Genomic DNA, 26,898 nt, shown 5'->3' on the forward strand with positions numbered 1-26,898 from the left:
TATTCTATTATTCTCATGTGTAAATAGTCATAATGAGAGTCGATCAACAGAACCAGAGCAGCTGGAAGGAGTAGTCCACCATGTAATTAGATGTGTTAAATCATAATCTCAGTATTCCTCATAGTAATGTTCTGCTTATTGTAGTGTGTGCATATGAAATATTCTATAGATTGAATCTTCTGTCCAACATTACACTCCTCTCAAACCTTCCAACAAGGATAAAGGTGGAAAGAATCCAATAAGAACTGAGCTGAAGGAGCTTACACTTTATTCCAGTTCTTGTATTACAAGGGATTTTTGTGCCATAACAAATTGTATGCACAAAAAAGTGCTTTTAAAACCCCAGATCTCTTCTACAAATCTATAAAAAGGAGAGTAGCTCATCTTTTGCAAATTATATGCTTTTGTTCTCTCAGTCTGCAGCCACGACTACTGGTTTAATGATTATTTGCGTACACGGATACTTTCAAGTGATTGTATTTTTACGTGTCTCCAGACAAAATGAATTTTTAATGTATTTTTGCTTTGACATTTCCAGGTTTGACTGAGGCGGTATCAAACAATTACTAGGATTAAATGGCAGGAGAGCACAATTTTGTCCTTTTCAGTATTAAAAATGGCACTGGAAGTTTAACACATGGTATATACTATATATATGTATTTGCTAAATATTAGATTGTTAAATCAACAGTGAACTGGAGGGGATATTTGGGGATGTTTTCTAGTCTTGTTCTTTATGCATCCATCAGTACAGAATAATTTGGTCCCATTTGAGCTCATGTAAAAAGGTTCATGTTTAAGGCTATATTTGTTTATGTGAAAATACTATGGTGTCATGTTGGTGGGAAATGTAATCTTTAGAGTCCAAAATTCTGTTTCACAAATATCCCCTGGGCAGAATAACATTTTTAGCTGCTTTGATCTGTCAAACTGTGCGTCTTAAATGGAAAGACTTCAATGGAACATTTTTGTTGAGGCTTGAAGAAAAGTTGGACATACATGAACTTTTTGGATTCACCGCAGCGATCCTTAACCTTGGAAAACACACTGCCTGAACTGAGATGGACGCCAGAAATAACTCAAAGGTTGAGCTACTCAGCTTGTCAAGATAATTCAATCGGACTGATAGCATCTGCTGTTTTTCACTGAAAGCAAGAAAGATACAGCTGCATGGACGATTAGAATATCACACCATGCGTGATTTTAGGCTTTTTTTTCCTGATCGCACTCTATTTTTGGCTCGTGTTACTTTAGTCTCCATGATGCATTGTTTCCACGGTGCGCGCCGAATGTGGCAATTCAGCAACGCTGAGCCAAGCGAATTTGTGCATGTATGTTTATTTGTGCACCTTTGCTCAGTGTCGGGGGGCGGGGGGTAGACTTTGGGGGTTACGGAGGGTGCAGACGGGGTGATGAACACAGTGCGTTTGTGTTCAGTCTCTCAGCTGTGTGCAAACCAGTGAAGGAGAGAAAGGTGACATGCATGATATGAGGTGAGGGAGATTCCAGTCGGATAAAGGGGAAGAAGATAGGGAAGAGGAGATGAGAGAAACACAAGTGTGAGGAGTACAGGTGGGACACGGGGGCGGGGCATGTGAGGTGACTGAAAGGGTGAAAAGGAGGACAGTGTGAAAGAAGAAAGGACTATTTCAAGAACACTGCATCAACGTTTCTGCATCAACGTCTCTGCAGCCGACTTTTGCATAAATTGAAGAAAAAGGGGAAAAAACAAATGTATTGTGATAAACAAACAAACAAATAAAATGAAATAAAAAAACAGAGGAGAAAATGCCCTGATAATTTCGATCACTCAGAAGAACACAGACCTGACCTCATGGTCTCAACCTTCACACACGATGGGGTTTGGAAATGAGCCAATCATGCTGAAGGATGCTGATGAGTTCAGCTGAAGCCGTCAGTGTTGCTGTGGCCAACTTAATACATATTGCATAAAGGAAACCATTCGACTGTACCTCCTTCTAATGGAAAATAGTGTATAATACATTCTAAAAAAGGCTCAGCACTACAACAGAGACCAAAGTGGGAGCATTAAAAGGTCAACTGTGATGCAAAGTCTTGATATGTGATATTTGAGAGACCTTTAAATCACAAAATAAATATTAAAAAGCCATTGCATAAGGAAAAAAGCACTCAGGACCTTTCTGGCCTAAATCTGCAGTTGAGTGGGGACATCCAGTCGCTCCGACAGGCAGGGTCAGCTCAGACACTCATAGATTTGGTACCAACTGAAATGCATCAGCTGCAATAACTTTGGAAAGGTGACATTTGTAATGAAAGGCTGAAATAAATGATCAGTGTAACAAATATTTTGGTTTTCAATTAATTATCTGTTCTTATTTTGAACCAAAAACATGACTGCATCCAGTTTCTCCCATGAGGGGTTTGGTGTTTGTTTATCTCTTGTGACAGTGAACTGATTATCTCTGGGCTTTATTCTCTTCATGCACAAATCAAGTCATTACAAGATGTCATATTGGGATATTGCAAGACATTTTTCGAAAGCAAACAACGACTCAGTTGCTCACGAAAAGAAGCGACAGATCAATGGAAATCATTATCTGCGGCTCTACTGGCAACAATAGACCAATTTTATTATCAGATGTATTTGCCCTTTGAGCAGATGATTGTTTCCTTGAATCAAAAGTACAAATGCATTGTTCAAATTTGCTCAGTCCTGGGATGTTATATTTATTCTAGTTATATCTGTTATCTATTTCTGGGTGTTTGACTCTTATTTGGCACAAACAAAACACTTAAAGACGAGTTTGTGAGGCTTATTTCTCTTTTGACAAAACATTTAATCATCACTTCAGCCAAGCATAAATACCAACCCCCCCACTCAGTTGTGTATCCTTATAATACCAACCCACACATCGTGCGTCTGTCACGCATCTGGATTATTATCCTTCTTGAAACTCAACACGAAACAGTGGAAGTTATTCACTTTTTCTCTAATGATGTCTTCTCTCCCACCGAAAAAACATTACTGGCATGCGCCGCATTGCCGCCTGTTGATTCAGGCATGCAGATACCAACTATTTCTGTTGCATTTACTTGTTTTTTTCTCTAACAGGATTCCAAATGAGAATTAGACTTGAATAACTAATCCCAGAATTGACAGATAAATACTTTCTGCCCACGCTGGGGGTCCTCTGAGGCCATTGCAGCATGGATTTCTATGATGAAACACCAGCAAACAGCAGAGGGCTGAGGGAGTGGGCGATTAGGACACAAACAGCAGGATGAGATGCGATGCTGGCAGAGATCTGGCCTCCATGCCTCGAGCGCAGCCAACACAGCATGGCTCCCAACTTCCTTTGCAAGGGCTCGCCATAAAACACAATCTCTGTATGTGAGCCAGTTAAATTTGCATGTTGACAACAACAACAACAACAACAAAAGCTTAAGGGGTGCAGCAATGATTTCTCCTGCTCAACGGTTTACCTGTAGAGTAGAGATGTCAACAGTGACGTGACTCTCAGTAGACAAGAGAAGGACCATAGTGTTAATGAAGTCAGGTGATAATGTGAGGAGGCAGTCGCCGTTAGCCTCCATCATCACACTTCATCAGAGGAGAGGGAGTGTGCGCCCGCTCTGTCAGCGTAATGAGGTGGAAGTATGAACAAAAGCAGACGGCTTTAGGAGTCAGACAATAAGGTGCGCGTAACGGAACGTATGTCTTTCATTTCAATTTAAGCACTCGCCGCATTTCTCCCCTTGCTTTGCCATGAATCCAAATCCAGAATCAAGACAATAAAGAGGTGATGTGGCTCCAAATCAGCTTTTTTTTTTTTTTTTTTTTAAGTACAAAATTATTCATCTGCACCCCACTAATGAAAAGCTAAATAAAAAGTGATAAAGCATTTCCCCCACAATCCCCATTATGTTGTCTATCCTTAATTCCGTAAAGCATGGTGCCGTGTTCTGTACGATAAAGGCTCTTCCAGCTTCTGGCGCGCTGAGATGACTCACCTTAACTTGCTCTGACGTGAGTCAAAGGTGATATTATTTGCATTTTTATGTCTTTAAGGGAATTTAACTCTTTCATCGCTCACACAACAACGTTGTTATCAGATGTGTTTTCAAATGCATACTTTATAAACATGTACGACATCCACCTGACGCCGGCTGTCACTCATCTCGACTTCACCTTCATATCGATGTGCGCTAAAGTACTTTGCGCAGCGCACTCAGGGAAACTTGGCCGCTGTTGGTGCTGATCCCTCCAATCTGAGGAGCTCACAGCGGGACGGATGGAGCAATCAAAGCCTCTTTCTAAACCGCCCTGAAACAAATGGTACTCCTCTTCCTCCTCCTCCTCCTCCTTCCATCTCCTCCACCGCGCCAGAGATGGCAAGTGCAACAGTACTCACCCCCAGTTTCTTACTCCGTATCCTTACGTATCCTTGTTTGACTATGTCGTTGAAGTTTGACGCCATGGCGAAGGGAAGCAGGTAAGCTTCCGATCCGAGGTGGAGAATTCTATAAAGTAAGCTGCTCTCTGACAGGCGGGATGTTTTCCTGTGACATCGAGCGGCAGGAGACCGAGCGGCGCGCAACCTGCTCCTGTGTCAGCGCTCAGGCTGCCCGGCTTCAGCAGCGCGTTCCATCCGGGAGGGGAGGAGGAGGGGGAGGAGGAGGAGGAGGAGGAGGAGGAGGAGGAGGAGGGAGATACCATTCGTCAGCTGATTCACTGGAGCCGAAGAGGAGCGTAGAGAAGAGACGCGCTTCCTGGACCACACCATCCCCGAAACAGTGAGGGGTCGGGAGTATGCAGAGAAGCGAACGGGCAGGTGTTATTCAGCATCAAAGCACCTCTTCACAAACAGCTCCCTTTGTTTGGCTATTTCATGGTCATGTTGTTGTTTTTCTTAAATTGTCAGTAGGCTTCCAGAGCTCCGGTAATTAATTTCCCCAGAGAATCAGTGAGAAACTCTAATTAGGCTTCCCTTTCCTCAGTTGAAGCGACACGATTAAAAAAAATGTTCCCTTTGCTGCTGAGAAGTTTATGTAAAAAAAAAAACTTGCTCTTGTTATATTCAATGCCGACTGTTATTTATTTTTTGTATTATTATTATGTTTGCTTATTGAGACAGTAAATTAAGTCAGGATAACTGTTTATTGCAGGATTCATACAGGAGACTGCCAGAAAGTCTTTGGCACGTCACCGAGTCTCCAAGGAGATTAAGATGGAAGAGCAGCAGCAATGTGAATCTCCCCACACTTACCGGTGGCGGTGGCGGCGGCGGCGGTGGATGAACCTGAGACGGATGAGGATGAAGAGGCTGATGAAACAAAGAAGTTTGGGAATCTGCAAAGTCTGGTTGATGTTGGCGATATAGAAGGCATGCATTATGGCAGATGGGATAAACAAGGAGTACAGAAAGAATTCAATTGAAATACACAGCAACAGGATGAAAGGGCCTGTTGGATGGATGTGATCAGCTGAGGAGAACAGCTGGCATCCCAACTGACAGCCTGAATCAATGATAGCAAGACATTAAGGCCGAGTGAGAAAACTGGATTGTATGAAACTATGGACAGCATAGTGTTCACGAAAGAGTCATATAAGTCTAACCTTTTGTGGACATTGCCACTGATGGAAGAATAATTGAAATAATTTCATCATGTTTATATTCTCTCTTTAGCTGACGTAGTATTTTCATCTGGAGTACCGGAATGCACCTTGAATTAGTGCTCAAGCACAGGACAACATTACACTCCAGCAATGAGTATGTGTCTTCATCTGACATTACACGACTAACTTTGGTGATGATGATGATGAATATATTTATTAGATAGAATGTTAGAGTACAAGTACAGTCACACAGTAGCATGTATTACAGTACAAATAACGTCAAACATCCGGTCTAAGAGGAGCATTTCAAAAAAGCCCTTGCGGGCTTGTTTCCGTTGAAAGTCCTTCGTACAAGGACATAAGGTGAGTTGAATCTTTCTCCTGTGCTTCTTTGACACCACTTCTGATTTATAGAAGCATCACGATTTTCATTTGGAAATAAAATCTTTTCACTGACAACATCTGAGTGATTATAAATATTGATTTAACATGGGAATTGTATAGATTTTTTTTAGAAGGGGGTGTTAAAAAATGGCTGGAGCAACTCTTCAATAACTGAGCTGGGACTTGGATAGCTGATTTTGCTGACAGTGGCACATTTCATTTATATTCTGCCCTCGCTTTTATCTTCAATATTATGCTCGAATAAAGTATGTAAATGTGTAACTGTCTAATTTGCAAAACATTCTGTACCTAGTTGAGTATGAATGTCATTGCCACAATTTTCACTAATAAGGAAATACAATTTGAGATGACCAGTGTGTGTGAGCAACATGATCTGTGATTATTAGCAGGCCCAGAACTGAAGTTGTTTGATTGCATGAATAATAAAACCAGACAGTTCACTAAAGGATCAGATAAGGACAAAACCAGTGGCCTGCTAAAGGACCAAATGAATTGTAAGTCTACCAAGCCTCACAAAGCAAACAACCACTTCCTGCAGCTTGAATAGTGCACGCACAATGCTGCAGATTGTCAATCAAAAAGCTCCGAAAATCAAAGCGGAGGAACACATTTCGATCCCTGCCGAAGCTATAATCATTATCAGAATGTAGAGAGATGCATTCTGCAATCACAGAGAGTGAAATCCGAGGTATTATGGAGCAGATGTCTCAGGTATATTAATGTGAGGGGTTGTCATTGCTTACCTTGATTAAAATTTTACAAGAGCGTTAGTTTATGTAAAAGAGATGTTCAGAAATCCGTGATTACGTGATAGCTTTCACTTTCAGCTTCCCTCCTCACTTTGTCTAGCTTGCATTGATGGCCGCCTCTTTGAAAAGTGCTTGTCTGTCAAGGGTCAGCTTCTGATTTGAGAGGTAAAACGCAATGTCTGTGTTTTTCTGTTCTTTCCCTCCTTTCTACCCCTCCAACAACAACTCGACTTTGAAAGTTCTAACGCCTCCCCCGCTGTGTCCTCAAAGTTAAGACTTGCCAAAGTTGTTTTGTCTTCATAATCCTCTTTGCACAATATGGCCTTGTTCCATTCCCCCCACCCCCTTTCTCCTGCTGTGTCATCCCTCTCGAAGAAAACTATGTTGGCAGCATCAATGTATTTTCAGTGCACTAAATATTGTCATTGTTTTTGGATAAGTAATTGCCTGCCGTGACACGAGACTGACGACTTAGTTGGATGCAGGTGAGAAAGACCCTTGCCTTGCAAGCCGTCCCAAAAACCAACATATGGCCGTGACATACATGAATGACTGCCAGCAGGGTCAGACTTGTTGAGAAGCACCGAAGAGCAAAGGGACCTTCACCAAGGTCATGAAGAAAGCGGCCGAAATCTGCTGAGCTGTAGAAAACATCTCTTGTCAACTGTGGCAATTTATCAGGTATTGACCTCATATTCATTGCAATTTTTCATAGACGTTCCACCTCACTTATGTGGGTCCCTTCACGTCTATGATGATTAATTCTTGGAAGGCATACAGAGAAACAGTCATCCATTAAGGCACTCAAATGTCAAAAAAAGAAAAAGTACCCTTGACTTTTTTTTTTTAACTTAAGAAAAAGAAAATGATAGGCTTTGGGTTCTGATGGTTTGTTGAAATTAGCTGCTTTGCATTAGGTGCTTAGTTTAAATCAGTGTTATTTGGCAAGCATTCACGAGCACAACAAACTAAATAATTAACACGTTCTAAAAAGATAAGTGGGGTGAATGAGTGGGAGAGGGGGTGCGTGACAGAAGGAGAGAAATGTCTTTCTAGTCTCTGCTTGCCAGGTAAGCCTTTTCACATGTGGGTGGAGGAGCGAAAATAGAGATCACACAGGCAGAGTTATGTTCTGTTCTAAGTTCTTCTACTTAAGCTTTTTTACAGCAACATAACATATCAGCCTGATATGTTAATGAGCAAAATGGGATTTTGATTTGATTAAATGTCAAATGCCTGGAGGGGGAAAAAGGCTAGCGTGGACAGAGAAGAGAAATGCAGATTTCTTAGAATAAGAGATGTGAGCTGTTCTGAGCTCAGTGGGTCCAAGGAGGACGTTGGTTAGTCACACAATATAGGACGGCAAAGGTTGTGTGCAGTCCCAGAGGATCAGTCCATGACATTTTTGATTTACTCTGCAACAGTTAGAAGTAGACGTGGTTGGAGGGCCTCTCTGTCCTTCCCTGCAAGGTGAGTTGCGAGAGTGGGCAAGCAAATGAGATTAGTGTGTAAACCCATTTCAAGGGTTTCTTGCAATTAACAGAAAGTGTTATCAGAAGAGCTGAGGATAACAATAATTTGTGTGTCTGCTTACGCAAGTTTATTCTTGCAAGGCAATCCAGTGGGAAAACCTTTCACCGTGTTCCGCTTTCATTTCCAGCCATCTAAAATGAGATCATGGTTACATTTGCATTCATAGAGGATCTTTGATAGTAATTGTAACGAGTGCACAATACCAAATAAGAACTTATAGAATAGAATCTTTATTATTATTGCACATTTCCCCTCAACACAATTTGTCAGCAGTCCCTTTCACAACAATACTGCAATTGTCCATTGCCTTAAAGTAGATATTACACTTTAGAAGTCAATGGTGAAGACATACTAATGATACGGGTGAGGGATGAGGAAAGTGAATGAGTGGAAGAAATGGGAGGATAGTCAAGCAGTGGGAAAAAAATATATATATATGAAGAAGAGTGGAAAGAGGATAAAGGATAAAAAAGGAATGGACAAGTCCTAGGAAAAGTCTGTCCCTGCATAGTTAAATTGTCGTCCATCTTGTGTCACAGCAAAGCAGAACCCTGGAATGGATCTTTGAGTTCTGTTCTGCTGTTGTAGCACTTCTCATATGAGCTGAGGAAGGCTAAATCCGCAGTTCATCACTTTCAGTCCCTCATAGAAGATGGAGGGGTTGCACAGAGTAGGTGTCTGCTCCACAAGGGTGCTATAGCTGTTTCTCCTTCATCCTCCTTTTATAGATGTCATGCAGATGAGTCTGGAGACAATAAAGTGTGTTGCTCCAAATCTTTTTTTTAATGTGATCATTTCACATTCTCACAACTTACTCATTCTTTAGATGAGTTAGAGCCCATAGTCCTAAGATTTATTCATCCCAGATCTTTCAACAGTATTATTTAATCAGTCTTTATGATTTTTTTTATAATTCAATTTTACATCAATAAAACATATTTTTTGTTGTTGTAAGAATACATTAATTTAAAATTGTAGTCACATTGTAGACGTCCTTCCAACTCTTTTGGTCACGTCACTGTTTATGTTTCTCTTTTGCTTGCGTCTTCCACAGCGAAGTAATGTTAAGGGTCAACCACTAAATACAGCCTCGTTGGATTCATGCTAAAGGAAACCGCAAATGCTCTCAATAATTGGGCATGGATGTGATAAATGTCAAAATGGTGCAATCCGAGGTCTTGAAATCTATGGCCTCACTGTGCCACTCTGTGCTGTGTTTCTTAAATTCATCACAGCCCAGCCCCCCCCCCCCGAAAAAATAAAAACAAAATTAAATTAAATAATGGAGACAGACAAGAATGACTAATATGCATGTCCTGTAGAGGGCAATATTGTCTGCAGTGTCAGGAGTATTTTGAATGGGCTGTATAAATGTATTCATGTTTCTACTGCGTGATAATGAGATCTCTGTACTTGTTGAAGGTGAGGAATGAGCAATATATAAGTTCTGTGGCAGCAGATTAACCTTGCTGCACAAAAAAAAGAAAAACATATCTCATTTAAATTGCCATTGATTTATCATGTTCATTTTAAATCCACACAAGCTGCATCGCCCCAAAACAGAAGATGAAGATGCTTTGTAGTTTGTTTTCGTTTGAAATGCAGAGCAAGATCTTTATCGCCGTGCATCTCATTTGTTGTGACAGTGTAGGAAATGGAGAGTCATGAATATTTGTCTGTCCTGTCTCTCAACTCTATCTGGAAAAACAGCTTTGATAACGAAGATCAAACAAGGCTACGACTACAGGTGGAGCGCTGTCGATTATTGGCTGTCCTTATTCAATCTGACAGATTTAAAGTAAAACAGGTAACTCTGCTTTCTTTTTTTTTTCAATGGCCTTTGCTTGTGGCCCTTCTTTGGGATTGGCACGAGCACATGACTCCGGAGCTCACCATCCAGGCTGGGACAAAGCTACTCTTTTACCTCCAAGGCACGCTTCACAACGCCTCATGTGTGAGCATGGAAAAAAGAGTGGAAATCAAACCTCCTCTGTAAATACACGAAAGGTCAGCGATGACGTCAGAGTCCGAGGACAGCCTCCTCCATGCCTTTGTGTCCCTTCGCTGATGCTTGATTTGGTGCATTTCTCTAGGTTTTGCACCCTCTGCTCCCTGACCATGATCCCAAAATAAATATTCTGGTACACTTCTGTCACAGAATTTTATTTGGTATGTTTGTCACAGCTTGAGGCGGGCCTGTGATTTTCCATGCACTAACTTCTCCTGTCTTCCACATGCTCCTACTGTAATCAACTCATTCCAGTCACCTGTGCTCCCAGGCTCACCTGCAGCTAATCTCCCATCATTCCTGACTCTACATATTCTCAGCTCAGACACCACACCCTTGCTGATTTCTGGAACTGCCTCATTGCCTGCCCCAATCTGGATTTGTCTGCTGGTTTGGACTGACTACCTGGTAAAGAACCATAAAGCTCAGTTTCTGAATTTCCCTGCTACTGTCATGCATTTGGGTTCTTACCTGCCTTGGTCCGTGATAATGTTGCCCACATCTAACAAGTCTATCTACTGTACCATGTGTTGCTGCAACAGGAATCATTTTTTGCTGGGTCATACAAAACCCTTTAAACAAGCTAATTATAGGAATTCCTTTTGATGTTGTTAAATGAAGTCAGGTTTTCATTGCATTTTTCCTAAGCCATGCTCCCATTGCCTCTGGGCCCGCTGGGCTTTTGAAGGAACCGTCCCACTTCCTCGTTCTTGTGTTGTGACTGAATGCAGAGGAGTGTGTGTGCCCGTCATGCATGTCCGTATTTGTTGGCCGTGACCCTCAACGCTACTGTAGGCAGCTTTTTAAAATGTCCCTCCGTGTGTCTTGCCAAGCATCTTATATTCTGGTTCAGCTCTTTCTCCACATGCATTTTCCTTACTGGTTGTTTCGTGCACAGATCATCTGACTGCACCTCCTTTAAGTAGAGTTATTTGAAAGCCCATCCATTTCCTCTGTTCTACTGGGTTTGTGTGTGAAGATTGATGCCACTTTGCTGTGTATAGTTTTGTTACTATTCTCATCGTTATTGCAGTCTCAACTGTCTTACATCTGGAGGATGAACAGGAAGCCTTTGTCCATTTTGACAGTTCTCACTATTACAAATGAGAACTGTGTAAGACTGCTATGAAACATTCATCAGGTATCTGGAGATAACTGCCTTAACATTTGGTTCAGAAACAAGACTTGATGTCAATAATGTGATGTTGGCGTTTTTCATTGTCACTAGTAGGTCTAACACCAGCGCAGTCTGGTAGGCAGCCAGACCCTCTTGGGGAAATACCTGAAGTATAATTTTCCCTATTCCATAGTTGTTGTCTAAGGAACTTTTTGTTTTTCTGTTACACGTGGCCAACATCTGTTTCCAGAGCATGAAACGACTTGTGTGACAACCTTTTATACAAGAACGGAATGTGTTAGTGTCTTGTTGTTGAAGATAAATCATCTGATGAGTAGTCGTTCTCCTTGGTAACAAAAGCATTTCACATAAGACGGCAGTCTTCCCTGTCACGAAATATGTAAAATGAATGTACTCTAATTACTGTTTGCACGCTTTGTAGAAAGGGGAAGAAGACAATGAGACTGCACAATGGCCCAAATGTGTATATGCAGATTTGTTTTGTCATGGAAAGGCTCCTTTTGTTTTTTGTTGGACAGAAAAAAGGAGGAAGAACTTGATCTGTGAAGAGGTGCATGCCTTCCGCAATTAGACTGTTACAACACACTGGCCAAATCGAAGTTGTTGGCATCGTGTCGCTTCAAAGGATCTTTGTTGATCCAGGATTCAAGGAGCATCGCTTAGGTTCATGTTACATCTTATACCAGCATGTTGCATTCACATAAAGGTAGCAGTTGGTGTGACAGTATTAGGCCACGCAGATCACCCCTCACTAAATCATTCCAATGAGGGAACCATGTGACATTTCGTAGCTTTTTAATAGTCAGGATGCAACTCCACGCAAGTTTGATGGTTTAATGGCGGAATACGTTCATTTTCCACAGCGAACCGCACAGGCATCCATTGCAAACCTCTGATTGGCAGATGTCGAACTCATTTTAATATATTGTAAATTTTTAATTTCAGTCGTGCGTTGGTGACAGGAAAAAGAGTTGTCGCAAATGCTTCTTAGATTGGTCAAAGGGTTGCTTTAAAAGACTAAAATAACTCTATAATTATAGCATGAGTCACATTGCCACTCAGGAAAAACTTCATTTTTCTCTGACAAAGTACCTACTCCATCTTTGCAAAAACACTTTTACACTGTGGCTATATAATATTTTGGGATCATGAGGGGAAAATGCCCACTCCCTGTCAAATTTTATGTTTTATTTTGTTTGTTTTTTTCACCTGCCAAAGTAAAGGTTTGACAAGAAGGAATATAGTCATTACCACTGGCAACCATGACTTTTCACCTCGGTGTTGACAGCTTCTCTGACTGCATCAGTGTTATCTGATTCACATCCAACCCTAGTAGGATACACGGCACAAACACACTGCATAAACATGCAGGTGAACAAGTGGAAAAAAAATACAACTAAAGCCGAATATGCAGAGCAGACACAGAGCATGCAACACAGGGAAGTTCGGCGGCTCATAACTGTCTGCCTGCCTCTCCTCAGGTTTATATTGTCTCTTTGACACAGTCTGCCGGTCTGCTGCCATGCAGCGCCACATTTAGCTCTGCAAGAAGCGCCAGACTGCAGCTGAGCAAAGCACTGTGAGGAGGTTATTAATGGCCTTCCTTATTTGAAACGACAGACTGAAAACACTGGTGCACCATGCAGACTGTACTAGCTGCAAGCTTGTCTTTCATCCCATCTGTCTTCACGGTACTCGCTTTATTCGGCCCTTAATGGGCCTAAGGCTGTTTCTCTGTCAGTTTTGCTTCTAATGCACCATCTACTGTGTATGAAGGCACACAGCAACATATCCCCTTTGACTAATCTGTTGCACCTTTAATTATCTGGACGTGGTTTTTTGCAGTGCGTAGCTTTGTAACAGGACCTATCCCAAGTTCTATCTAATGACATTTCTATTTTGTGTTTTTGAAAAAGTTTGGTAAAGATGAGAAACACAGCACATGATGTCCAAAAGTTGTGCCCACAAAGGTGTACGGAAACTTTACCCATGCAATGATGACCTCGTTGGTCACGAGATGCAGCCGTGAGCAGAATGCACAGATACCGGTGATGCCAATTGCAGATTTACCATTTGAACTTGCAAAAGAATCTATAAAATGTGCGCCCACTGCATAATGTCATTTGGTTCAAGTCGGGGCCTAAGTTTCCCATCTGATACTGAAATGGCAGCAAAAACGGATCAATGGTAAAGATTGGATGCTGTCATCAAAAGCAAGGGATATAGGCATGAAAGTACATTTATTGATTGGCCCTAATCAATAAAGGCATTTTAGGTATTTAACACTTATCGTTGGTGATTTTGTCATGAGCCAAGAGGCCTATAGAGCGAGTACATGTAAACCAATTCTGGTTTGGTCAAGCTACATTCAAAGAAGGCTTTTGTCTCACTTTTTTTCCAACAAAAATGGAGATTCATCAACTATCCATCATTCATGACCATTTGCATCATTCATAGGCCTCAAAAGATTTCAATGCTTGGATTGATTCGTGAGTAAACTTAACAGGTTGTCAGTCAAACATTAATGTATCCAGATCATTATTTATGACCCCCACACTGTTTTAATTGCCCTTGGTATCTTTCGCCCACAAGGAAAAGATTTGACAGTGATATAATTTTTTGCTAACATATGGTAATTCATGTAGCCTTCAGGTTATCATTCTACCCTTTCCTTTGTCCCCCGCCTTCTCTATTCTGCTTGTTCTCTTGTCTTTCTTTCTTCAGCGCTCCTGAATGCCACCCATCACCCCATCCCGCTGGGAATTTTGACACCTGTCTGATGTATGCCACTCTTTTCTCTCACAGGACGTGAGCGCATAGATGGCCTATCAATCACTTTATAGCCTGTTCTCCTGTTGGAGCTTTAATAAAAGCATGATGGTGTAGGGATGCACATGAATTTCAACATTATGTTGTGTTTTGAGGCATTTATAGGATGTATATAAGATAACATTTGTCAAAATCCTGAAGACCTGCACCGACTCACACACACACACACACACAACCTGTAAAACCCATACAAAAAGTATTTACTGACTGTGTGCATGTTGAGTTTCACTGGTGTCACCAGGCCAGTTCAACCCATCATGTAAATTTCAGCAGCACTTGTCTGGGGAATAACGGATACTGGCAGCTTGAGTCACAGCCTATTGCAGCCCTTCAGACATCATAACAAGGTGAGACATGGATATGGTGGAGCCCATTACTGACTGGTCAAATTCGCCCAATTGCTGCACAAGAAACTGAGGGGTGACGACTCCCTGGTGACAAACTCCAGGTGGAAAGCTGGAACATTTAATACCGCACCCGCCCACTTTAAAAAGATTTGGGTGCATAATTGCTACGTCTGTTTCGTAGTGATGAGAGCGCTACATCCTGAAATTCCTTCCTCAAGTGCAGCAGTGAATCTCGACGTTTGTGGGATTGGGTTCAGACTTCATCCTGCCCACAAAACCTACCTCCTTACTGGTTCCCTGAGGGGCTTTGATCTTTGTTGTTCTGGCCCTGCATGGCTTATCCGCTGGGTTAGACCAAATATGAAATGATTTTCTGCCAATGAGGTTTCAATGCAGATATGTCAACTTTAATATGAGTGCAGAATGGCCCGTATCACGTGGACTGTTCAAGGACCATCAACAACATTCTGCGGACATGGTCTCCTAGTTTCAGCTTCAGTTAGAGTTTGTAAGAAAGATTCTACAACTTCAAAATAGTCATGCCAGGCTTATATTAGACTGTGCCTGGGGTGAAATGAATTTGAGGCTGTCTGGTGTTTGAGGTTTAAGCACAAGTAAACATGCACTCAAGCAATAATCGTGTTACTTAGAAAACAAACTTGAGGAATAGAAATATGTATAGGAACGCCAATCTAGCCCCACAGCCGCCACAGACTTTCAGCAGGAAGTACAACTTAAGTTTGAAGTAGACAGTCTCTGCTAAATGTTTACTTTTCTTTGGAATGCAGTGTTATGAAATCTTTGGAATATGCTACCAGTTACGTTGAAGTTTTAAAGTCAGATTAAATTGTGAAACTTTGAATATAATAGAAACCATTAGAACCAGTTTGTGTAACTGCAAATGTATGTAAAATACAATCACCTCAACTACAAGAATAAGGATGGATAAACATCATAATGCAGTAAATAAATAAATCAAATAAACAATGCGAGAACAAATATATATACATTTTATTTAAAATGATCATTCCTCGGCATACTTTATGAAATAAAATGGTTACATAGACTGACGTAAAAACTAACCTGACAAGAGCTTAGCGAGATGCAGTTAAATCCGATGCATGATGAAGTCAGGCATTTTGGTTAGGTTGGAGAGAATGACATCTGTGAGGGATGAGCACTTCCTGACCTGCAGGGAGTTTCAACTGAACCACCTTGAGCTAAATAACCAGACATTAAAGCCCATCAAACTGGTGGCTTTTATCAACAATACAAAACATATAGCAGCATCCATAATATAGACTTTATAATATAAAGCATAACCATACAATAATAAATGCACAACAATGTGTTTCCCAATCATTACAAAAGTAAAGTGTGATACACAAAATCTCCTCAGAGCACCAGTAAAAAATGTGCCAGATTTAATACATAAAAAAAATAATATTCTTTATTAGTGCCTTTATTATGACATATAGTATTTCTATCAGTACTCAAGCACAGCTAAAAGTTAAAATGAAACGTCAATGTAACAAAGACAAAACAGATGTAATACCTTCAACAAATATGTACATAAACAAAATATTCAGACACATATACAGTTCAAAACACTTCCAGCCAAAGATGACAAGATGAAAAGTACTCGCACGTGAGTACTGGCAGTTCTTCATTGTGCATCAAGTTGTGTTGCTGGGTTTACGCTGCCATGGAGATGACCTCTAACCCGTGAAGTGGAGCAAAGCCAGAAACAGTTCAGTCATGGAGTTTGACAACAGAGCTTGATTACCGCCTATTCAGCCGCCCAAGTGTACTTTCTGTTTGGTGAAGCCGCACTCTGGAGCACTCAAATCACAGCGAACACCCGGAATGCCTTCCCTCCCGGAGGGTTATGAAGGCTGGAAGCAAGAGAGAAACAAGTGATGGAGATAGTCTGTTACAGAGAGACACAGCTAGACTTCAGGTTTACGAGAAATGACCCACATCAGTGAGTTGTTTGACACTCTGATGACAGACAGAGGTCGGCGTTCTACGAGAAAACAGCCATTTTGACACAAACAGAGGCTGCCTTCATGTGTTGATCCAACAAAGACAGACTTGTGGAGTTAAAGGATTCAGATAAATGATGGGCAGATACTAACAGGCATCAGCCATCCCAGCAGAGTTGCAAAGATAAATGTGGCGGGGAGGAGAGGGAGTAGAGACCATAGAATAAATGAGGCTTTATGCATGTGTGTGTCCTCTACACAGGTCATGTTAACAATGGCAATGCTGTAGAATAGATGACGGCACAAATTCAAATTAAGTGCAATTTAATGTCTCTAAACTCAGCATGATAAAATCGTTGCACAGGCTTTGTGTTATTGATTTTTTTTGCTTTACCTGAGCCACTACATTTAGCTTCTTGTCCACCAGTCGCCCTTTTTTGACTGACTAAAAAACAAACTGCTCCCAGCATTACATTAGGATGTGCTCATTCCTCCGCTCTAATTGCAGGGAAATAAATGATTTCAAAACGGATGCATGCAAATCCTTTTCCCAATCTCAGTCATGAGAGGCTGCCAACATCTTGAAAAAACTTGTTCCGTGTGAGAGAGCGGAACCTCCTCACTTTCCACCAAGCTGTGGAACACGATGCTGACTTGGTCAATACCCTCACTTCACAATCTATGACAATATATTAGATTTTTCTGTATGATACTTCATTTTAATAGATTTGACTGTGTATGTGAGGTTTTTGTTACCTATGAAAGTTAAATCTTTTCATCCGCCCCAAAATGTACGCGACACGCAGACAGCATTCACACTGGTCATCCCTTACCTCTCTGAGAAAATGCCATTTTGGTATGAGGCGGTGTAACGTTTCCGCTCGTCCACTGGCATCACATCGATGTAACCTCCCGCATCATCCCTGACGACTCCAGAGTGGACCGCTGCTCGGCATATACTGGACTTCTGCAGATGGAAATGGAAAGGTAACTTCAAGGTGATGATGACCCTAGTCTGGAATCAGCTTATCCTTTAACAGTAGGACTTACATCCGAGTATATCCCAGTACCGATTACTCTGGATATGTGAGGATTCTCTGCTAAACAGTTTCTCGGGCAGTACAACCTGAAAAGCGAACAGGTGAACACAGCGTCACAAACTTCCATGATGCTGGAGAATTAAAGTGGTGTCGAACCAGCTTCATACCTTGGACAATGCTTTACAGGCTTCTGGTACGGACATAGCTGTGCAACTGTGGTTTCGCATGTGATGGATGTGACTGCAAGAAATAATAATGATGATCTTATAAGGTGCAATTTGTTTAAAAAAAAAAAAATTAAGTGTTGCAATCAGTGTTACACGACTGCTAGACTCACCTGGAACTCTGAAAACTGCGAAGGAATTAGCACTTTGATACTTTCTGTCAAGGGAATCCCACAAATTTGAGATTAGTCTATATTCCCTTCTCCTGATTGTACCTTAGTATTCTTGTCATCAGAGGTGATGACATTTACTACTACTTTTGTCTCACCCTAAGGACTGGACTCCATTCTTGTTGGATTTGATGAAAAACTCTTTTCTGCCTTGTCTCGTCACATCCAGCCATCCTCCATCGTTATCTATGACGCCCGCGTGGAGACCAGCCCTGCACACGCTGGATTGCTGAGAATAGAAAACTTTATTTGTGCAACATCATTCACTCTATATTAAAAACCTTTATTTTGATGCTATTGTAAGCAGGTAGCTAGCTGAGTGGTGTAGGAACTGAATCCACCCAGAGAGACTGAATAATTTGCATTACTCATCTTGTTCACTTACCATTTCATAATATACTGTCCCGACTACTTTTTCTGTAGCATCTAGGCACCCAGCTGGGCACTCATATCTGCGGATTAATAATAATAACAGGACAATCACGTGAACTGCACTGTGCACATCATTCTGTGTTGTTATATTTACCACGTTACATCCAAACTGTACCTATTGCATGGTGTTCCTTTGCACTGATCTCGAAGCTTCGTGTCACAGGTCACAAGTTGAGCTGAAAAACACAGGAAAGAGCTTTCAGTTGCCGAACAGGAACTGAAATGCATGAATTTGCTTCTCCGATGCGGTCGACCTGTTTCTGAAAGCCTGAGTTGATTGAAAGCTAGTGAAGAACATTGTTAAGTAACAAAGAGAAGAATTCCTAAAAGAAGGCTCATGGTGGGCAGCAATATTAGAGGAAGCAACGACAGGTCCCTCGCACTGCAGAGGGGAAGCCCCCCGCCCCCCCCCACCCCTCTCAGCCGGTCAAAGAAAAACACACATTCTGGAGCTCGTGCTAAAATAGATCTCGTCTCCCGGTTTTAGCTACACTTAAGAAACTGTCGAGGTTAATCGGGGAGATGACAGGTAAAGTTTGCAGGACAGAAAAGATGTATTGCAAGAAAAATATATCCGGTTGAGTTTTATTTTTGTGTACTTAAAAATTATCGTTTGTTCAATTCTCTAGCCCGGTTTTGGAAAATAATGTTTCCTCTAGCTCATGTTATATATCTCTCGCCACTCTATGCACCGCTCAACCCCAAAACAGATCCTATACCCCCCCCCCATTTGGAACTGAAACTAGATCCAGCATAAACGCTTGAATGGCATCTTACACATCTGCTGTGTGTTGACCACTTCATTCTTCTGCAGGTCCTCCTTGGGGGGCTTGGTGGGGGCCGGGGCAGGGAGGCTGGGAGACTCAGGCTCAGAAGCCCTTGACCAGGGCTTCTGTGGCGTGCGGGGGGCCTCTGGCTCAATAAAGTTGTTTTCTTCTGTTTCCTCTCTTGGAGGGTTGGAGCTGTCATCTTTGAGTAAAATCACAAAAGCCTGTTATAATGAGCAGAATGTTCCTCTGGTTTTCTTGTTCCCTCTCAATCTAGGTTTCCCCCAGACACACCTTTGTAGCAGACGTTGTCCTTGCAGCGTCCTCCATAGCTGGGGGGACAGGCAGAGCATGGTGTCCCATGTTTGTAAGGGGAATAGCCCAACCAGTTCCCCCTGTTCAGGTCATATAATAGAACGGTTTACTGAGCAGAATGTGCATGCTCAAGTCATTTTTTGTTGGATGAGATGTTCATAAATCAGGGGCAAAGGATTCTGTCCCATCAAAATGGACAACTAATATGCTTACTTTGGTGAATAGTTGCAGACTAGATAGACAGCTTTAGCCCAGATCTGGCCCCACACATTCATGTCGTAACACAAGTTGATGGCACAGCCAATCCGACTGCTGGTGGCCCAAACCAGCTGCAAAAGAATCAGACCATGAAAAACTGATTATATAGCCTAAAACAAAGACACAAAACTCCAAAGTGGAGATAAAATAATACAGTCCAGACGTAGATACCTGTGTATAATGACTACAAACTGGGCCGGAACATCTGAAGGGGCAATGGGGGTTACACTCTTGAGGGTAAGGGAAGGAGTAGTCTTTCACTTCATCGTACCAGGCCTGCACATGGGAGGTGGGTGGACGATATCTGAGAGATGGAAAAAAGCACATTTAGGATCGGAACGTCTCAAAACGCATTTCAGTTGTGTTGATCTTCCATCAGCGTAGGTAAGGAACCCAGCGGATGGAAGCAGAATATAATTTGATAACTGTCATTATTATAGGATGTACACGCCAAGAAATCACGTGTTTATTTCATACAAAAATATGTGTGAATGATAACGTTACACAGCAGAACAAAACACTCCGCAAGACTGAGCAGCCTAACAGCACATGTAGTTAGTGCTCCTTGGTAACGCGCAGCAACAGAGACACATCTGTTTGGACATCTATTAAGATTCCTGCTGGCAACCAAGCGTTTGTGTCTGAGCAGATTGCAGTAGCCATGACTGACACTGATTTAGCACCAGGTGTTCCTAGTTACTCTGATTAGAGTCAAAAGGGCATCTTGACTCTAGAAGGATATGATTGATTAGATGCGGAACAAGAGGCTCTTCTGTAATTCAGAGCCGTTTACAGATACAAATATTAATACCACTACAAAAGTGAACAATCAAATGTTTGTAGCAGCATTGAGCCCTCAGATTTGTGTCTCCGCTCTGTTGCTTTTGTTTGGCAGAGTGTGAAGTGGCTAAGATGACACTCCAAGGTGGAGGATTGGTCCCCCGAGGTTGGAGGAGCAACTGCTTCAACAAAAGGAGCTCAAGTATCTCAGTCTTGTAAACGAGGATGAGAAACTGAGACAGCAACAGGAAACTTAGAATGAAGCCTCTGAGCTCAGTGGGTTAGGGAATGTGGTTACGATGCTTCCAAGGCAACTACAGATAAATAAAGAGTGTAGAAAAACAAGAACACACTTAATATTTCATCTTAATTTTCTGAATATCAAACGATTCTCACTCTCTGTGCTAAAAGACAGCATCAAAATGTATCAGAGCTGTTTGTCCTTCAATCTTTGCATGAAGTTAAAGGTCTTTGAATAGAGAAGCGGAGTGTGCTGCTATTTTCACCTTCCCCAGTGTGCTCCCAGGTTCTGTCCGATCTGCGGCAGTAAACCTGCGGGCCCGTGTTCCCACAGGCAGGTCTCAGCCCACTCCTCTGCAGTACGCTCCAACTCTGTATCCCACACCTGCACGGGAGATGAGAGCAGCATGAAATCATTTTCTGGATTATATTTCAGAGGTAGAAGAAGTGGGTATAAACTGATCCACTGCGACACACTGCATTGCCACTTAATGGACTCTAAGATAGCAATGGTGGGTCATACGGTAGAACTGCATGTGTGCAAGTTGAGCTGCGAGATGACAATCAATCAGACATCGGACACAAATGAATCAAACCTCCACACTGAAAATGTTCATGCGCCGTTGCTGATGAATAAAGAGCTCTTGGACTTTCTGATTGCTGCTCAGCCGACTTTCCCCAGATTGGTTTTCCCTGACGCTAGAGTGTTAGTCGAAAAAAGCTGTTTTTCCTTCAGTAATGCCTTCCATATGTCTCTGGTGATGTCTGGGTGCACGCTTTTGTTTCACCATACCGCTCTCTGAGATGCCCTCTCAGTTAAGTTTGGCTTTGGTTGGATACTAAGGGATCATATTCCCATTCTTGGTTTTTTGGGGAATGCAAAGATCGTCCTTCCTCTGGGCTGACCTACTTCTACAATAAAAACATGTTAGAATAACACCAAGTTGCACTTCCTCTGAAGGACACTGTGTGCTTCTCCAATTGGATTCCTTTGCGTTCACCTTCAGGGTGAGCTATCTAATGTAGCAGGCCAATTATTTTGCACGTGCATGTAGAAATTATTAGCATACCAGCAGAGGTGTCAGAAATTGTCACATTTCACACTATGGGGCCTGGAAGTCATAGCTTACACTCACTGAAATCCCATCTAATAACAGACACTCCTAACTCCCACTTCCACCACCTTCCCACATCATCCGTCACCCACTTTCAGGCCGACCAGAAACAACTGCTGTACCCTGCATTATTCCCGAAACACACACCTTCCTAACAACAGGATGTCTGGCAGTGCCGCAAATTAAGTCTTAACTCTGAGCACTTTCTTCTGGGAATTCTTTGGCTGCTGAGCGGATGCATTTTTTTTTTTTTTTATCAGTGCCACACAGGTAATATTGGCAGAGCCTGCTATTATTGGACAGTGTGCTTTCAGTAAGATTGTGACACAAAATCTTGTTAAATATGGAACAAATAATCCGACGGCGGTGTGGAGCTTATGTTCATTTATCTCTACGCCTACAACAAGAGTGTGACGGCGTTACCGCAACATCGTCTGCTGCGGCCAGTGGACTGTCTTAACACTAAAGGCAAATTATAACTGACAAATCCAGGACTAAAACAGGACTTTTCCTGAAAGCCTCTTATGGCTGCAAACTGTAAATGAAGCAGGTTTTTCATTATCTGTTTTGTAATTCCTGGTTGTCCCTTTTTTCTGGTGTGATTGCTCATGAAGCTGAAACACAAACACCCTGGACATTTAAGCCTGATCATCATCTGTAGTGAAAGAATGAAGATGGAAGCCATTTAGTTATAACCTTGCTCTCTATCTAAGCCATTTCCCCTTTCGATTTCCTTAGAAAAAAAATCAATGTCTACCCTGATAAGCACTAAAACATGCTGCATTGAGCTGCCAAACGATCTGCAAACCACACACACACAACAAAAATAGGACTTTCCATACTTCAGCAGGGTGAATACAATATTTTTGGCCAATTAGGACTCATTATGGGTCATAAAGCACTAAGGTTGCAAGCCACAAATGGGTTTCAGACCCAAAATCACCAAACTCCTGGCTAAAATGTTTTGTTTTCTGTTTGGAGACATGATCTGTGTTGGTCTTGAAGCAAATTTGACATGATAATAATAATAAATAAAAGCACTACCCTGAACTCAGTGTCCTCAAATTTGCAGAAATGGCAGGATCAGAATATGGTGACAGCACGGATATGTTTCAGCTTCTAATCCAAGTGCAGAGTGCAGCCAGGCTGTCAAGCTGTGGTTGTTTGCAGTCAACCCAGCGGGGGAGATCTTGTAACCAAGACCCCCATCACGCACCACCGTCCACACTGGCCACACCTTTGCTGGGGCCCATAAACGAAAACACTTCTCTTGCTAAACTCTTTCAGCACTGTGCACATATCATTGTGTATTTTGTTTAACACGTCATTTGAGGCCAGCCAGCCCCCCTCTCTCTCTCTCTCTCTCTCTCTTCCTGGGTCATCTGGTTACATTCCAGAGAGTTTGCAAGTTTGGATTTCCTTTGCATAATCAATAGTGCATGCAGGAAAAAGGTAAGGGAAAAATATGGGAATGAGAGAAAGTGAAGTTGAGGAAAAGGTCGATGAGGTAAATAAGAAACCTCACAGAGAGGGCAAGGGAGGCAATGAAGCTCACATCATCTTCCAGCAGGCCAGGCAGATAAATGCCAGGTCTATCCTGATATTTTGATTTGGTCTGGGTTGGTTTTACTTTATAATGCTATGGAAATGTTAATAAAAGTCACATGATCAATAACAACAAGAAACAGCAAGAAAAAATATCAACCTATCAGCTCTAAAAAAAAATACAACTCCTTCCAGAAAGCAGTCTGGACAAGTGCCCCAATTTTTATGAGGGAGGTGAGCAAGTAATGGAAAGCAGGATTTTGAGGAATTCTTAAACAAAGGACATTCTGTAAAGGGAGCTGAACAATAGATTTTAAAGCTGATCTATGGCAAACACGTCTTTATATCCTTGGAGCACATTTCCTCCTGAAACCAGTAAGTTTCCAGGAGTGAGGACAGCACACCAAGTTAAAAAAAACAGTAGGAAGTGCCTAGAGTCATGGTTGTGGTGCACAGATAAGACTAGAACTACACTTTTGGCACCAGGGCAGGTTCAATGTGGGCAATGAATTCCCACAAGGGAACGCCTTGTTGCATTTCCTGTGTGTGACATTCCGAGACCAGATCAAGCTGCCAAAGGCAAAGGTGAAGTTTAGGGACTCTCCACCTTTGTAGAATTAGGATGGCATCTCTGCTATTTTTAAATATTGTTGTTGTTTTTTTGGCTTCACTGGAGTGTCATTTTCATTTTGAAGCCAGAGTCGGTGATTTGAAAGGGCCAATATTGTTTTTTTTCACATAATATTCAGCTACTGCTTTAACATCTGGACAAGCCAGTGAGCTTCCCCTCCCTTTGGAGGTTAACTGGGTGTAGCCAGCTGGCCAAACCAGGGGAAAAGCCCAAGACACCCTCCCGGTTGGTCAGCACGATCTGAGGTAATCTGCAGGTGAAGCTGCTGGAATAAAGGATGTCCAACAATTACTCTGTCAATGAAGTCATTCAATTTTATGAAAGTGATTCAATTTTTCCACACGGGGAAGCCATGCAAACACTCCTGCACATTTTTGTTCACGGTCACATAATCAAAGGACGTTTTCAAAGCAAAACAATGAATGAAAGTGTCTGAAACGCCCCAGATTCTTAAAATCGCCACCACCTCAGACTTGAGTGAAGCCCGGCAAAGCCCGATTCAACATCATGGCAGGTGGGCCTTCCCACCATGTCACCTGTGTGTTTTGCAGCTTCTCAAACACTAGCACTTGTCTGTTTATACCTGTGGGTCAACATTTGAGTGAAAGGCAGAACCACTGCCAACCTACTGAATGTGCATTGAAGCTTTCTGGATCGCTGCAGAGTGTGAATGCTTATCCAGGAAAAAATTTGGGGGCCTCTGTGTCGGCTAATGACAGAATGGGAACGGAGCCACGGGGATAAGGGAGAAGGAGCAGAGAGAGAGGGCAAGAAAAGGAAACAGATGAAGGGAGAAGAGAGAAGGGGATTTGAACTGATGTTATCTCTGTGTCTCTGTGATGACTGCCGCAGAGGGTCAGGCCGGCTACGGCTTCATACAAAAGCAGACAATAACAGAGTTGATGGGCGAATGGCTATGAATGCCCACAGGGATATTTGTGTGTGTGTGTGTGTGTGTGCGGATCTGCATGCATGAAAGCGTAGGGGAGCATGTCTATGAACTCTTCCAGGACAGGGAAGCTGTGAGGTTTCTGAAAGGTGACAGCAGTTCAATACAGCAGGTGGGAAAACCTGAGGAATATGGATCCTCTTTCAAAATAAATCAACGGCACCTACAGATTTGATTGTGGCGTCTTTGCGCTTCTTACACATGCTTCCATCTTTCTTTTCTAATTTCCCCTCGCCTCAACCCGTATTCGCACGCCTCATGTTCTTTTCAATTATTTTGACTTGACACATTTGCTATTTTCTGTCCCCTCTAACCATCGCTGCTTCTCCTTTCCATGTGAAATGCCCTTCATCATCCATGCATCTCTTTTCTTATTTACCTATTACATTCTCTGCCAGCTTTCACCCTCTTTCCCTGTAACCTCACGTCCTTTAGTCGCATTCCTCTCCATATTTCACCCCTGGGTGCCCCTGGAGCTAAAATAAAACAGCCAACTGTAACAGGAGACAGTAGAATGGAGCTGTGCACTGCTGGCTCAGCATTTAGAGTACCTCAACCAGAACCTTACCAGGAAGACCAAGCATTTTTATTCTTTTTACATACATGCATGCGCACACTCAAGGGGTCCTCAAGTCCAACCTCTCAATTATACAATTACACAGTCCACCAATTGCCCCCAGCCGGAACTGTATATTTACTTTTACCCTAGTACAGTAGTGCCTTTTGTTCTGCAGCCTTTTAAGTGGATATGAAAGGATGATAAAACATCATTACTTTCTGTATCGATTTGTACCTCATATGCGCTGTTCATGGCAATGTTCTTTTTCAGTCAAGCATGCGCCGACCAATTTAGTTTATCTGGAAAGGTTTTTCATTTGTAAAAGTCCAGACTTTCATGTATGTGTGTGTGTTTAGTGGGGCTGGACAGCTGGTAAAACAAGCCCTGGTGCCATGCTCTGGATTCTAATCGCACGGTGAAAATTGATCTGGCACAGTATGCTCACATGATTGCCAAACAAAATATATATATATAATGACAATGCAATACTCTTGTGATCATTGGCAATTTGTAGGAATTATTCTCGATTGGCAAAACAATCAATGCCATGTGGGTGCATGCTTGTCTGTTTGCGTGTATCTGGGAGCTCATGTGTGAAGGTGCTTAGATGTTGCATGCCAAGTGGGATAAGTGCCAGCGGGGCTGGTGACTGGCTCAACTCGCTAACCGCTATGGACCACAAGGGTGCAAAACTTAGGGAGTTCAGCATGGGGTCAAAGTCTTTTCACAAATATGAATTGTGTTTTCAATTCTTTCGGAAACCTCCACCCACCTACCATGTATTCCATGTTGGAAGCAGGAGGATAAACCTGGCCTCTCAGCTTGTTGTGAAGGTCCAGGATGAGCTGAGCATCGCTGTCGGTTATAGCCCTCTTCCCCCTATGCTTGGCCTCCCACCAGTCCCCCTCCTCATCCACATACTTGTCCAAAATCTGCTCCCATCCTGTGGAGTTTGGCAGCATCACCATGGAGGTGGCCTTCTGGAGCAGCAGGAGGAGAGACACGCCCCTCAGCCAGCACAGAGATAGGTGCCTCATCCCGGTATTTGCAGGAGATAGTTTTGGTGTTTGATCCTCTCAAACTCAGCTGGGGGTGAAACTCGGAGTGCGCCAGCACAGAAAGACACTCTTCTTCTGCAATGTGAGCAAAACAATATTAGTGGAAGGATCAGATTTGCTAAATAACTTGGGCCAATTCAGAACTTTTTTGGTTGGCTTGCAGACACTTAAGAGTGGTGCAGTACTGTGGGGAACCTCGCCATAGTAGAAACGGTAGACTGG

General features: G+C 42.3%; 2 protein-coding genes across 2 annotated transcripts in view; both read right to left on the reverse strand.

The window, feature by feature from the left end:
- LOC137913839 (docking protein 6-like) overlaps nt 1-4,502 on the reverse strand; it is a 33,508-nt gene extending 29,006 nt beyond the window's left edge. The window contains exon 1 of the mRNA XM_068757473.1: nt 4,395-4,502. Within this exon, the coding sequence (XP_068613574.1) occupies nt 4,395-4,460 (66 nt within the window). The 5' untranslated portion in view covers nt 4,461-4,502. The remainder of the gene's footprint in view (nt 1-4,394) is intronic.
- Nucleotides 4,503-16,451: 11,949 nt separating this feature from the next.
- On the reverse strand, nt 16,452-26,655 carry LOC137913829 (cysteine-rich secretory protein LCCL domain-containing 1-like). Its single transcript, XM_068757462.1, has 14 exons — nt 26,395-26,655; nt 21,086-21,204; nt 19,971-20,103; nt 19,755-19,870; nt 19,521-19,621; nt 19,237-19,428; nt 18,575-18,635; nt 18,413-18,479; nt 18,126-18,256; nt 17,971-18,014; nt 17,801-17,873; nt 17,644-17,719; nt 17,427-17,560; nt 16,452-16,503 (listed from the first exon to the last, which is right to left on the reverse strand). Exons 1-14 carry the CDS (start codon nt 26,653-26,655, stop codon nt 16,452-16,454), a joined length of 1,560 nt encoding a protein of 519 aa, XP_068613563.1.
- Nucleotides 26,656-26,898: the final 243 nt, after the last annotated feature.

This window comes from Brachionichthys hirsutus, unplaced genomic scaffold, assembly GCF_040956055.1.
Source record: "Brachionichthys hirsutus isolate HB-005 unplaced genomic scaffold, CSIRO-AGI_Bhir_v1 contig_424, whole genome shotgun sequence".
NCBI lineage: Eukaryota > Metazoa > Chordata > Actinopteri > Lophiiformes > Brachionichthyidae > Brachionichthys > Brachionichthys hirsutus.

What these genes read in the sequence shown, in the direction of transcription:
- LOC137913829 (XM_068757462.1), bottom strand. Translation starts at nt 26,655, where the DNA reads ATGAGGCACCTATCTCTGTGCTGGCTGAGGGGCGTGTCTCTCCTCCTG. An exon ending in CTTCCAACATGGAATACATG is followed by an intron (nt 21,205 to 26,394) that starts GTAGGTGGGTGG and finishes TCTCCCGTGCAG; the next exon opens with GTGTGGGATACAGAGTTGGA. An exon ending in CTGGGAGCACACTGGGGAAG is followed by an intron (nt 20,104 to 21,085) that starts GTGAAAATAGCA and finishes TCCATCTCTCAG; the next exon opens with ATATCGTCCACCCACCTCCC.